Source organism: Poecilia latipinna, unplaced genomic scaffold (genome assembly GCF_001443285.1).
Source record: "Poecilia latipinna isolate Pla-1442-1.1 unplaced genomic scaffold, P_latipinna-1.0 Scaffold3064, whole genome shotgun sequence".
NCBI lineage: Eukaryota > Metazoa > Chordata > Actinopteri > Cyprinodontiformes > Poeciliidae > Poecilia > Poecilia latipinna.
The window spans coordinates 1-12,047 of NW_015115680.1; the positions used below are offsets into that span (position 1 = coordinate 1).

The window sequence follows — 12,047 nt, forward strand, 5'->3', positions numbered from 1 at the left end:
AAAAGTCTGACTTTTATCTAAAAATTCTGATTTTAATCTCAGGATTCTAACTTTTGTCAAAATTAGAACTTTTTTCCCCTCAAAATTCTTTTTTTGATTTCAAAATTTTGACTTTGTTTTCTCAGAAAATTGAAGTCAGAATTTTGAGAAAATCTCCAGATTCCTTTCTTTTCTTTTTACCTGTGGTCCTAATCGTCCTCCGTTGTTTCTGCAGAACTCCAACAGTGAACTGAACTCTTCCTGTGGGGGGAAGGACCCCCTGTGGAGCCCCTCCTCTCTGTGCGGCATGGCCACGCCCCCTTCCTCCCGGGGCATGTCGCCCAACCTGGAGCTCTCCCACAGTGCCTCACACCTTCCCAGCCGCTTCCACTGCACGTCAGGTACAGAACCAACGCCGCGCCGTTGCATCGCTCCGCGACGTTCAACGCCGCGCCTGAATTCGTTTGTTTCGCTCCGAGCAGGAGGAAAAGGAACGCCGGCCTCCAGCACTCCAGCCACCTCATCCCCACCTCCCACTCTGTCAGATGACTTCCCTGTAATCTCCTTACCAGCCAACACGGTCCAGTCCAGTCCGCCGAGAAAAGTATGAAAACTCCCCGTCTGTTTTATTAACAGCTCTGTGGAACAGGAATGCAGTCATGGCCAAAAGTTTGACAGACATAAAAATGTTTTTGTAGCTTGAAAATGTGACCATAACTGCACTTCAGTTGTTCAAAACTTTGTACTTTACAGTTTTGTTGCCCAGATGGAAACAACTTGTACATATATTTGTGTGGAAACACATTTTAGTTGTATTTTAAGGCTATAATGCATTAATCTGTTCCATGTTTGCCAAAACATTTCGTCCATCGCTGTTAGGTTACCATATAGGAATTAACTCAATGAAGTCCGAATAATTTAACTTTTTTTTTTTCTAGGATCGTCGACAAGGAGAAAGCAGCAAGCCTGGACTGGTGAGACAGGAGCAAGTCAGAGAGATGGAGAAGAGTGTAGAGGGAGCTGGAAACAGAGGTGAGTAAAAGCTGGACCTGATCCCATAAATCAATGAAACAAGGTTAACACTTCCAACCAGGTCAGGATACAGAGAACACACTGGTAACCAGCCTGTTCCTATACATCTCTGAAGCTTTAATTGAACTATTAGTTTATTTTTACCTTAGTGTGTCGTATCTTAGCTTATTTAACTTAGCTTATTTGTACCTTAACTTACATTGTTTGTAGGTTATCTTAGCTTGTTTCCCTTTAGCTTATCTTCTTTTTACATTATCACATCTTATCTCATCTTGGCATAGCTTAGCTTATTTTAGCTTAGCTTGTTTTTCTTATTGTGTCATCCTATCTAAGCTTATCTTGGTTTAGCTTATCTTTGTATTAGTTTACGCTGTGTGTTATCTTAGCTTATTTCACCTTAGCTTTGCTTGTTTTTACCATATTGTGTTATGTCTTAGCTTTTCTTGGTATAGTTTGGTTTAACTTATTTCAGCTTGGCTTATTTTTACCTTATTGTGTTGTATTATAGCTAATCTAATCTTGGTTAAGCAGCTTAACTTTTGCTAACTTAGCTAGGCTAACCTAAGTTAGCTAACATAACCTACTTAAGTTAGTCAACTAACTTAACTAGCCTAAGTTAGTTAACTAAACTAACTTAGGTTAGTTATGCTACGCTAAGTTAGCTTAGATAACTTAGCTTTTCTTAGTCTTACCTTTGCTTACCTTATTTATAGCTTATTATAACTTAACTTATTTCACCTTAGCTTATTTTTACCTTATTGTGTTGTATCATAGCTTATTTTAGCTTAGCTCGTTTCACCTCAGTATCATATCATATCTTAACTTAGCTTGACTTAGCTTAGCTTATTTTTAGCGTAGTTTAGCTTTGTTTTTACCATACCTTATCTAAAATCAAGCACAGAATCTGTGAAACCTTGTCTGTTTTCTGTAAGCGTTTTCTTCAGACATCCGCCGTCTTTAAATATTTATTTTTTCCTCATCAGACGCAGAAAGTGCAGCGAATGTCACCATGACGCTGACGGAGCTGTCGGTTTTCATGACGAGGCAGGAGCTGGACCTTCAGCTGAGAACGGAGAAGGAGAGAGAAGAAGGTCAGTCTGTGGTGCAAAACAATGTGGCCATGAAAAATCATGCAAAGTCACATTAAAAGTGTCTTTATTTACCGAATGGCACTTCATGACAACAGCCAAAAACATTCATTGACACTCCTTCATGGTCATGTCAGTGTTATGCAAAACCTTTCAAATAAAGTTTTAAGGGCAAAACTAACTTAGAAGAAACTTTTGAGCAAGAAATAGTAGCTTGTTTTAAGTCAATATTGATGAAAAAGCACAACTTCCACTACAGATTATTGGATTTATAACAAGGGAACCACCACCAAAAATTTTTAAGTGAAATAATCTGCCAATGGAACTAGAACTGGGTTGCTAGGTAACAGGCTGGGCGTGGCTGTGGTTGCTAGGTAACAGGCTGGGCGTGGCTGTGGTTGCTAGGTAACGGCGGTGGAATTTTCTACTAATGGAACTAGAACTTTTTCATCATTGTTGACTTAAAAAAGCTTGTATATCTTGCTGTTACTTATAAATTAGTCTTATTTCAAGTGTACTAAGATATTTACAGCAGACACTATTGTGATTATACAAGCGAAACACAGTGTGTCATTGATTAATCAGATTAATCATGAATTTCTTTGTGTTTCCGCTGCAGCTGCCATCACAGAGGAGCTGATGAAACTCACTGAAGACAAGCAGGAGCTGCCGGGGCTGAGAGGCTACGACTCTCCTTTCTTCCACACCACTGAGACTCTGACGGGCCGCCAGACGCAGAACCCGACCTCCTCCTCCAACGCCCACCCAGGCGGCGCCGTCAGAGAGCCGCGCTACGCCGCGTCCACTCCGGACAGAGCCGAGAGCACCTCAGGCAGCGGCGGCGGCGGCGCTGGCGACAGAGCAGCGGCGTCGGATCGGTCCGCCGTGGATCGGTCCTGGTCCTTCCAGTCCGGCTTCACCCCCATCGACCACCACCTGCTCCGGAGCCCCTCCGCCCCCGACGACGACTCCTCCAAGTTTGAGATGTTCTCCCCGAGCCCGTGCGGCAAAGCGCCGATTCCGTACGAGTCGCTGTTCGCGCTGGCCCTGCCCAGGGCCGCCTCGCTGTTCGTGGGCCAGAAGACGTCGGAGGCGGTCCACAAGGCGGCGATGGAGAGGCTGCTGCAGCGCGAGGAGGGCCTGGAGGACGGGGAGGAGGAGGGCGTGGTGTCGGCTTCGCCACTGGAGGTGCTGGATCGCCTTGTTCAGCAGGGGAGTGACGCACACGACAAAGTCCTCAAGAGGTGACGCTTGCAGTTGATGAAAATATTGTTTTATCTGTTCTTTAATATTTTTACTGTCATTAAACGTAACATCAGTTGATATTAAATATTCAGAGTTGCATATAATGGACCAACATGTTTCCCTTTACTTTAGTTCTAACTTTTTAATAAGGTAAAAATGTGAATTTTGACTAAACGATATATATTGAAATAAAATCACAGGTTTTATGGTATAAACAATAATTCTGAAAAACAAATGGTGACATATTTACTAAAAAAAAAAAAGAAAATAAGATTTTTTCTCCTGTTGGCAGAAAACTGCAAAAACAGAAAATCTTACCAATTAATTTTGGTCCAGTTTCTGGTGTGGTTGTTTATTTCCAGCTGCAGTGAATCTCGATGAACTTGTTTTTGTTTGTCTTGTCCTTTCACAGATTACCTTTGCCAAGTAAGTCAGCTGACTGGACTCACTTTGGAGGTGAGGAGCTGAACTTTTCTGTTCAATTTTCAACAGATTGTTGTTAAAAATTAACAAAAAGAAACAAATATAAAGTGAATAAACCAGCAGGTAGTTTAGCAGATTCAGAATGTTTGTGGAATTAAATCTTTTGTCAATCTGGTCATGTTGTAAACACAGAGAGACGCTGAAATGTTCTGAATTTTTTTTTTATGTTTGTTTTTTTTTTTTTTTTTTTTTTTCAAAAATGCAATGGAAAAAACACTTTTGCCTCACATGAGTCACATGATCAGCAACCGGATGTTGCTACTGGGGGAAATGACAAAAAAGAAGACAGGAAGTAGTTGAAGGGCATGTTTTTTTAATAACTTATTGTGCATGTGTTAAGCTCGAGGCCTGGGGGCCAAATCTGGCCCGCTGTAGCTGTTTGTGTGGCCCTGTAGACTCCAGACCCTGATTATGGAAATTCACATAAAATCAACAGATCCCAGGATTTTTTATGCTAAAGCATAACTAAGTTTATTGCATATTTTCTGCAAAAATGTAGAAAAATGTTGGGTTTAAGTGACACTAACTGTAGAAGTCAGTTATTTCTTACTTTTATGACAAAAAGTCACATGGAACGTCATATGTAAGCGCAAATATTGCAAAATTACTTGCAAATATTTTTTAATTAGTTCCATAAAATCTCAAAACAATCACAAAAACAGTTGCAAAACTCTGTAGGGACGGAACGGTTTGGACAGATGTTCAATATTTATAAAACAGAGAGACTGATATTTATTGATAGTTTATCAATACATTCTGGCACAACCGCCTCTGAAAGATCTTTCATGATCTTAATTTGGCCCAAGATAAAAGTGAGTTTGACACCTCTGACGTACAAACTTATTCACATGTGATTTTAACTGCATTTCTTGCAATTGTGTTTTTTCGACATTAGTGCAAAAATTGACAAGTTTTGCACACATTTTTAATGGAAACGCCGGTACTGACTGCAAGCATACGTCACTCAAAATGTTTTTCTTCTTGAAATAAATCACTGAAAGTTTTTCTGTTTGAAACCAACAAAAAACAAGGATTTTTATGAGACATTGAGTTAAACTTAAAGTAAAAGTAGAGTTTTTCTGGGCTCTGCAGTCAGTGAGAAGCTATCAGAGGAGCGCCAGTGATGGGTCACATGCTCTGAGACATGAGTGGTATGTTAAAGTGTTACCGAGCTGAACAGGGAGTTTTCTCTTTTCAGCTCAGGCTGATCAAAACAACGTTCCCACAGTTCTCATGAATCCCTCCACCTCTGAAATGAAAAAGCCGACCAGTTAGAGATGACTCGGCTTCTGTTGTTTGGATGCCAGGCCACAAGAATCCCATTTTCTCCAGCTGCAGCCCACAACAACATAAAACTCTAATTAATCTTCTGGAATTTAATAAACCTCCCTGGTTTTCCTGATGGAAGTCATGTCATTTCTACTGAGCTCAGTCTGCTGCCTGCAGGTGAGAGGATGTTTCAGGACTCACCGAGCTTTCAGGAAGTATTCCTGAAACGATTAATCGATCATTGAAATAACCGTCAACTAATTTAGCAATTATTAATCATTAACTGCAGTAGTTAATGAGAAGCAGGCCTGCAGATGAGAAACTGGATCAGGATTTATTCAGCCTGAAACGATTAATCATATTAATCGTGATTAATTGATTGTTGAAATAATTTTCAACTAATTTAGTAAATGATTATTTAACTGGAGGATACAGAGTCAAAAAAGGCCATTTGCTATAAATCCCCGTTTATATTTACTTTTTATGCTTAGCCAGATTTGATTTCTTTAAGTTGTGTAGAACTCGGATAGGACTAAACCGATTAATCAAATTAATCGTGATTAATCGATTATTGCAAAAATTGTCAACTAATTTGGTGACCAATAAAATGTTAACAGGAGCATACAGACTCCTAAAATGGGCACTTGGTTAAAAAAACCCTTCATATTTAGTTTTTATGTTGATGTCAGGCTAAGAATGTATTATTTTTCTAGAATAAAGTTGTACAACAAAAAAGTTCAAATAATACGAAAATAAAATGTAAATTTTACTAGAAAAAAGTCGTAATATTAAGAGAATTGAGTATTTTTTGAGAAGTCCAACACAAAAAAATAACAAAAAAATCTCAATAACACTGGAAGCTTTTTTTCTTCATAATTTTAAGATGTTATTCTGGTAAAAATGTGGCTTTATTCTACAAATATCATCCCTTTCTTTTTGCATTTAAACAAACCTTCTCTTAGCGAGACGAACGACTGAGAGAAAAGTCATTTTTCAAACTATTTCCTGTCATTTTTCATCTCCTTTTTTAAATTTTTGTTGTCAGGCTCGGCTCCTCTGGACGAGCTCCACACGCTGCGCAGCCAGCTGCTGCTGCTGCACAACCAGCTGCTGTACGAGCGCTACAAGAGGGAGCAGCACGCCGTCCGCAACCGCCGCCTCCTCCGACGCATCATCAACGCCACGGCGCTGGAGGAGCAGAACAACGCAATGGCAAGTTTCAACTCTTTACTACTTCTTAGCCGCTTTCCAAGAAACAGGCAGCTGCTAAGCTAAAGTAAATAAAACTGGGCTAGCAGGTGTTTATCTTCCATATAAACTATAAAGTATCTTTTTGTCATGCTTGCAGATGAGTAGGGCCACTGAAAACAAACAGAACGGGATTCTGACTTTTTAAAATCTGAATTCTGATTTTAGTTCTGTATCGATCTATGAGCCAAAATCCAAATAAATAGCCAAGTCAGTTATGATGACAGTTCATGAAATGAATCATGTGGCTGTTTATTCTTTGTAAATCTGCATTTTATCCAGACTGACAGTTTGTTCCAAATCCATCCGGTAGAGTTCAGTTTTAAGACTAGACTTGCCCAATGGTGCGCATAGTATTTAAATAATTGATAGTGGAAGAAAAGTGGGAATTTTGAGAAAAAAAAATCTTAATTCTGAGAAAAACATCCAAATTCTGAGAAAAAAGTAAAAAATTCTATTTGAAAATGTCAAAATTCTGAGAAAAAGTTGGAATTCCGAGAAAAAAAGTCAGAATTCTGAGTTAGTTGGAATATTTTTTAAAAAAACTGTCGGAATTCTGACAAAAAAGATGGAATTCTGAAAAAAGTCAGAATTCACAGAAAAATTCGGAATTCTGAAATAGAATTTTAAAAACTGTCAGAATTCTGGCAAAACGACGGAATTCTTAGAAAAAAGTCGGAATTCTGAGATAAAGTCAGAATTTTCAGAAAAAAAGAGATTAAAGTAAGATTTTTTTTCAGTTGCACTAATCTTTATCGTTTTGTTTAGCCAAGTTTACTAAATGAAATGAAATCTGACTTGGCTGCCTCTGTTTAGATGCAGTCCTACTTATTCTAAACATTTTGTTGTACAAAGACAAAAATGTGTTGTAATTAATATTTTCCATCGTATGATAATTGTGCAAATAATAAATTCAGTCTTAAGAAAAATAAAACATTCAATAGACAAGTTTGTATCATTATTGAACTGCAGTTGGGGACCAAAAAACTTATTCCACGTGCGTGTGTGTCTGTGTGTGTGTGCGACGTGTGTGTGTGTGTGTGTGTGTGTGTGTGTGCGTGTGTGCGCAGAAGGACCAGCTGAACCTGCAGAGCGTGGACATCGTGTCTCTGAGGGACAGCCTGCAGGTGGAGCAGCAGCGCTACCGGCAGCTGTGGGACGACCGTGAGACCGTGGTGACCCGCCTGCACAGCCAGATCCGGCAGCTGCAGCAGAGCCGCGACGACTACTACACCAAGAACCAGGAGCTGCAGGTCCGAAACGCTGAGATGGCACCAAACAAACGCCGTTCTCTCGTCGGGGTTTCTAACCGTTTTCACGGCTTCCACAGAGCAAGTTACAGGAGTGCCAGAAGAGGATGGACGACCTGGAGGCGGAGCTTCAGACGGCCAACAACAAAGTGGGCCACACCGGGCATCTGCTCAACCAGATGACTGTCAAGGTAGAGTCACAGTTTGGTCCATTTATTAAACCGAATCTGTGATGAATACCAAGGAAAACTCAGTTTAACAGACAGAAGACGAGGTGAAGTCACAACGTTTGTCTGTTCTTATAGAGGCTTTAATGATCCCAGCATAGAAATCTGTTGAGTTTATACTGAACTCGCATGCTGGAGTTTATTTAAGCCAGTAATGGACCAGTTCAGACTGGGGAAACGGACTGGTTTCTGCTTTAAAGCAACACAAACAGGTTTCAGTTTCACTGCTGGTGAAACTTTTTCTGGTCTCAATAAAGTTGGAAAAACAAATTAGAAGAAGAATTAATTTCTATAAATCTCCACTTTTTAGTTACCCAAACGTTTCCATTCATTCATCCATTCATTCATTTCCTCTTTTTGTTGTCCAAATGTTGAAGCAGAGCATTGTGGGTAACGTAGTACTTCTTGACCACTATGTAGAAATATTGATGAATGAGGCAAACATCTTGAGTTCTGTCCTCCTCCTTAAAGCCGACATCGTCCTTATTTGTGTCCTAATTGGCCGTTTGTCCTTCCTTGTCCCTGTTTGTCTCCTTCGTCCTTCAGCTGAGCAACAGCGAGAGCAGCCAGCAGCAGATGAGCTTCCTGAACAAGCAGCTGCTGCTGCTGGGGGAGGCGCATAAGCTGTCCATGCAGGACGCCCAGCACCCAGGCATGAGCAAGACAAAGGTACGACAGCCACAACAGGTGTGTGTGTGTGTGTGTGTGTGTGTGTGTGTGTGTGTGTGTGTGTGTGTGTGTGTGTGTGTGTCACACTGTAGCGAAAACATATTGTCTACCAATCACAGTGAAGTAGTTTGATATATTTACCCAGATATCCTTTATTATTGTTCTTCATTAGTATTATAGATATGTTTTTAATGGATAGAGAAAATTAAACCTTGTTACAGAGACAATTTAGACATATTTCACCATCATTTATACTAAATACTGTTTGGGTGGAATTCTGAGAAAAAAATTCTACGTGTAATTCTGAGGAAAAGTTGAAATTCTGACAGAAAAAGTTGGAATTCTGATAGTAAAGTTGGAATTCCAAGGAAAAAAGTTGGAGTCTAAAAAAATTATGGGAAATTCTGAGAAAATTCTGAATTCTTTTATTTTCTTTCTTTTTTACGGTGGCCCTAATCTTCTATTGTAATATTTGGTCAAGTTTAATAAATTAAATTAAAACAAAGTCGGCTTTTCAGTGAATGCCTCTGGTCTGAGAGTTCTATTTATTAGAAAAGTTTTCCTGTAAAAAGACAAATATCATGTCCTGTAATTAACATTTTCTATTGTGAGAAAATTGTTAAATAAAATTCTACTCTTAAGAAAAATAAAAAGTTCAACAAACAAATTTGTGTCATTTTTAAACTCCACTTGGGACCACAAAAACCGTCAGTGTAAGGTCCACAAATGGCCCACGCGCCGCATGTTGTTCCACTGAAGCAGCTGTTCCTGGTTGTTGCTAGGAGACGGAGATGCTGCGGATGTCCCACATGAAGGAGGTGGACTCCCTGAGGCAGAGCCTGCTGGCCCAGGGCCAGAAGCTGGAGGCGGCGCAGCAGCGAGCGGCCGAGCTGGAGACGCTCCTCTCCAAGAAGGAGCACCTCATCGCCGAGCAGAAGAAGTTCCTGGAGGACGTGAAATGCCAAGCCAAGTGAGCGTCCGCCTCTGATCCGACGTCCTCTGTGACCCGGTTCCTTTCTGACCTCGTCTCTTTTGTTTCGTTTCGTGTGCAGGGCGGAGCTGCAGGCGTCAGACTGCAGGTTCCAGGCTCAGAGGAGAGTCACCCAGCTGCTGCAGACCGAGCTGCTGCAGCTCTACAGCCGGGTGGAGATGGAGGCTCCGGCCGCCGCCACCGGCAGCAGTTCACCACCAGGGGGCAGAGCGGAGACACGCAGGCATCCAGACTGCAGGTCAGGGAGGCTAAAAACAGAGATTCATCAGTTAATACCTATATTAGTGATTTAATCTGGGTTAAAAACTTCCTACCGACAACCTGGATGAGTCTTTCTTTCTTTTTTTTTTCTTTTCTCTCTTTTGATTTTCTGTCTTTTTGTCTTTCTTTTTTGGTTTTTGTTTTATTTTTTCATCCCTTTTTCTTATTCTTGTCAGTTTCTCCCTCTTTCTATACTTTTTCTTCATTGTAGTTCATTGTAGTTCTTTCATTTTCCTTTCTTTGTCTTTTTAGGATTTTTTCTGTCTTGTTCTCATTTCCTCTTATTTTTCTCTTTTTATTCTCTCTGTGTGTTTCTCTCTTTTTTACCTCCCTTTATTCTTCGTTTTCTGTCTTGTCTTTCATTCGTTCATTCTTTTTTCTTTCTTCTTTCAATTTCTTTTGGACTTTTTCATTCTTTTTTCTTTAATTTCTTTCTTCCCTTCTTTCATATATTTTTATTCTTTTTTTAATCTTTTTGCTACTTTTAATATCTTTTTATATCACTTTTTTCCTTTTTCTTTGTACCTTTCTTTGTTTCAATCACTTTCTTTCTTCCACCTGTTTTTAAAGCTTGTCCTGATGTGAATATCTTGTGTTTTTAATTGTATTCTGTGCACTTTATTATAGTAAATGAATATTTTGTTAAAATATATCTTTCTTTCACTCTTTCCTCCTTTTTTGTATCTTTTCATATATTCTTCTTTCTGTCTTGTCCTTCCGTCTTTCTTTCTGTTGGTAAACTCCTCCCTCTCTTTTCGTTTTGCCCTCCAGCGCCACCGCTCCAGGCGGTCTTCACGCCGTCGAGCAGCCAAACAGCCCATCACCTCACGATTCCCCACGGGGGACGAATGGCAGCACTTTATCGCCGGGGCAACCGAAGGCGAGCGGCTCCTCCTCGCCCCCGGCCAGCTCCATGAACGGAGGCCAGGACCTGACGCCGCCCTTGCTGATGGAGCCGTCGGCGCCGTGCCCCCACGCCGCCCCGCCGGCCGCCCTGCCGGCCGCGGACGCCCCGCTCACCGTGGGCTCCTACCCCAGTGCCAAGAGCTTCCTGGGCATGAAGGCGCGCGAGCTTTTCCGCAACAAGAGTGAGAGCCAGTGCGACGACGAGCAGCCGCCGCCGCCGCGCCTCGCCGGCCTCGCTCACGGCCTGAAGACCGAGCTGTGCGTGGAGCCGGGTCCGGCCGGCCCAGCTGCCGTCACTGTGCACGCCAAGGAGCCACCGCCCGAGCCCAGACTGCGACCACTCGGCCAGGGCAGCCCTCGCAGAAAAGCCGGGCCCGGGCAGGGTGGCGTCAGGGGCCCCTCGGGGCCCGGTCGCCCTCGGCAACAGCTAAAGATCATGGACTACAACGAAATGCATCACGAGCACAGTTAAAGACGCAGAACTGAGAAACTAACGGAGTAAAGCTACAAATCAGCAGAAGAGTCACACGTCCGCAACTCTTTGGCATTCAGTGTTATTTGTCCTCTTAAGTGGACAACAGGATTTCCTGCTTCTCTTTTCCTCTTTTTGTTTTTTAAATCATTCCCATAAAAAATTTAAAAATGAAACATGCAGAACATTTGAGTCATAAAATGTAAAAACTTCTGGGAATGACTGAAAGCTACAATATGCAACTTCTATTAAAAATTTTTTTTTTTTTTTTTACATATTTGTTAAAACTATCATGTCGTGGCAGTGTTTTATCAGACAGATAATCTGTGAAAAGATTGATTTTCTCCACTTCCTCCCTGGCCTAAAACAACCAATCAGAGCCAGGAGGAAGGGCTTAGCGCTGTCAATCAGTACTGCTAAATGTGCTAATGGTGAAGAAAACTGTCATCTGTGGCTATGCTAACCAGCCTGAGCATTCACAACATGTTAAGCTAGCTGGAGTGTGTTAGACCAAAGTGGGTATGAGCAGCACCACGCAAGATTGATTGGCAACGCCAAGACCTGCTTCTTGGCTCTGACTGGTTGTTTCTAGTTAGCAATGGAAGGAGCTAAAATTTTTTCACAGATTATCCACTTAATACCAAACTGTCGTGGCATAGTGACAGTTTCAGCAAATATGTAAAAAAATATATACTTTTATAAAGTTACAACTGTAACTTTTAAGGAATTTCCAAATTTCCTTGAAGAAAGCTCAGGTTGGTTCTAGAGATTTTTTTAAAAAAGTTTGGATTATGAAGTAAAAGAACAACAACAAAAAATCCAAAATGAAATATTTCAGTAGTTTTTAAAATGATTTCCGACTCTAGAAGAGTCCTGGCTGAAGGTTTTCCAGATGTTGACTCTCTACTGGCTTTGTTGGAAAATGTA

At 41.1% G+C, this 12,047-nt stretch overlaps 1 protein-coding gene across 1 annotated transcript; it reads left to right on the plus strand.

Annotated features, from left to right (window-relative positions):
- Window positions 1-140: 140 nt before the first annotated feature.
- Window positions 141-11,276, plus strand: LOC106940026 (hamartin-like; the record flags this gene model as incomplete). The annotated part of the gene is made up of 13 exons (XM_015022640.1): window positions 141-380; window positions 462-583; window positions 918-1,011; window positions 1,995-2,102; window positions 2,719-3,343; window positions 3,757-3,800; window positions 6,142-6,308; window positions 7,415-7,597; window positions 7,675-7,785; window positions 8,368-8,490; window positions 9,273-9,460; window positions 9,543-9,719; window positions 10,514-11,276. Coding segments are annotated over 13 exons (2,789 nt in total), but the record flags the coding sequence as incomplete, so codon positions are not given.
- Window positions 11,277-12,047: the final 771 nt, after the last annotated feature.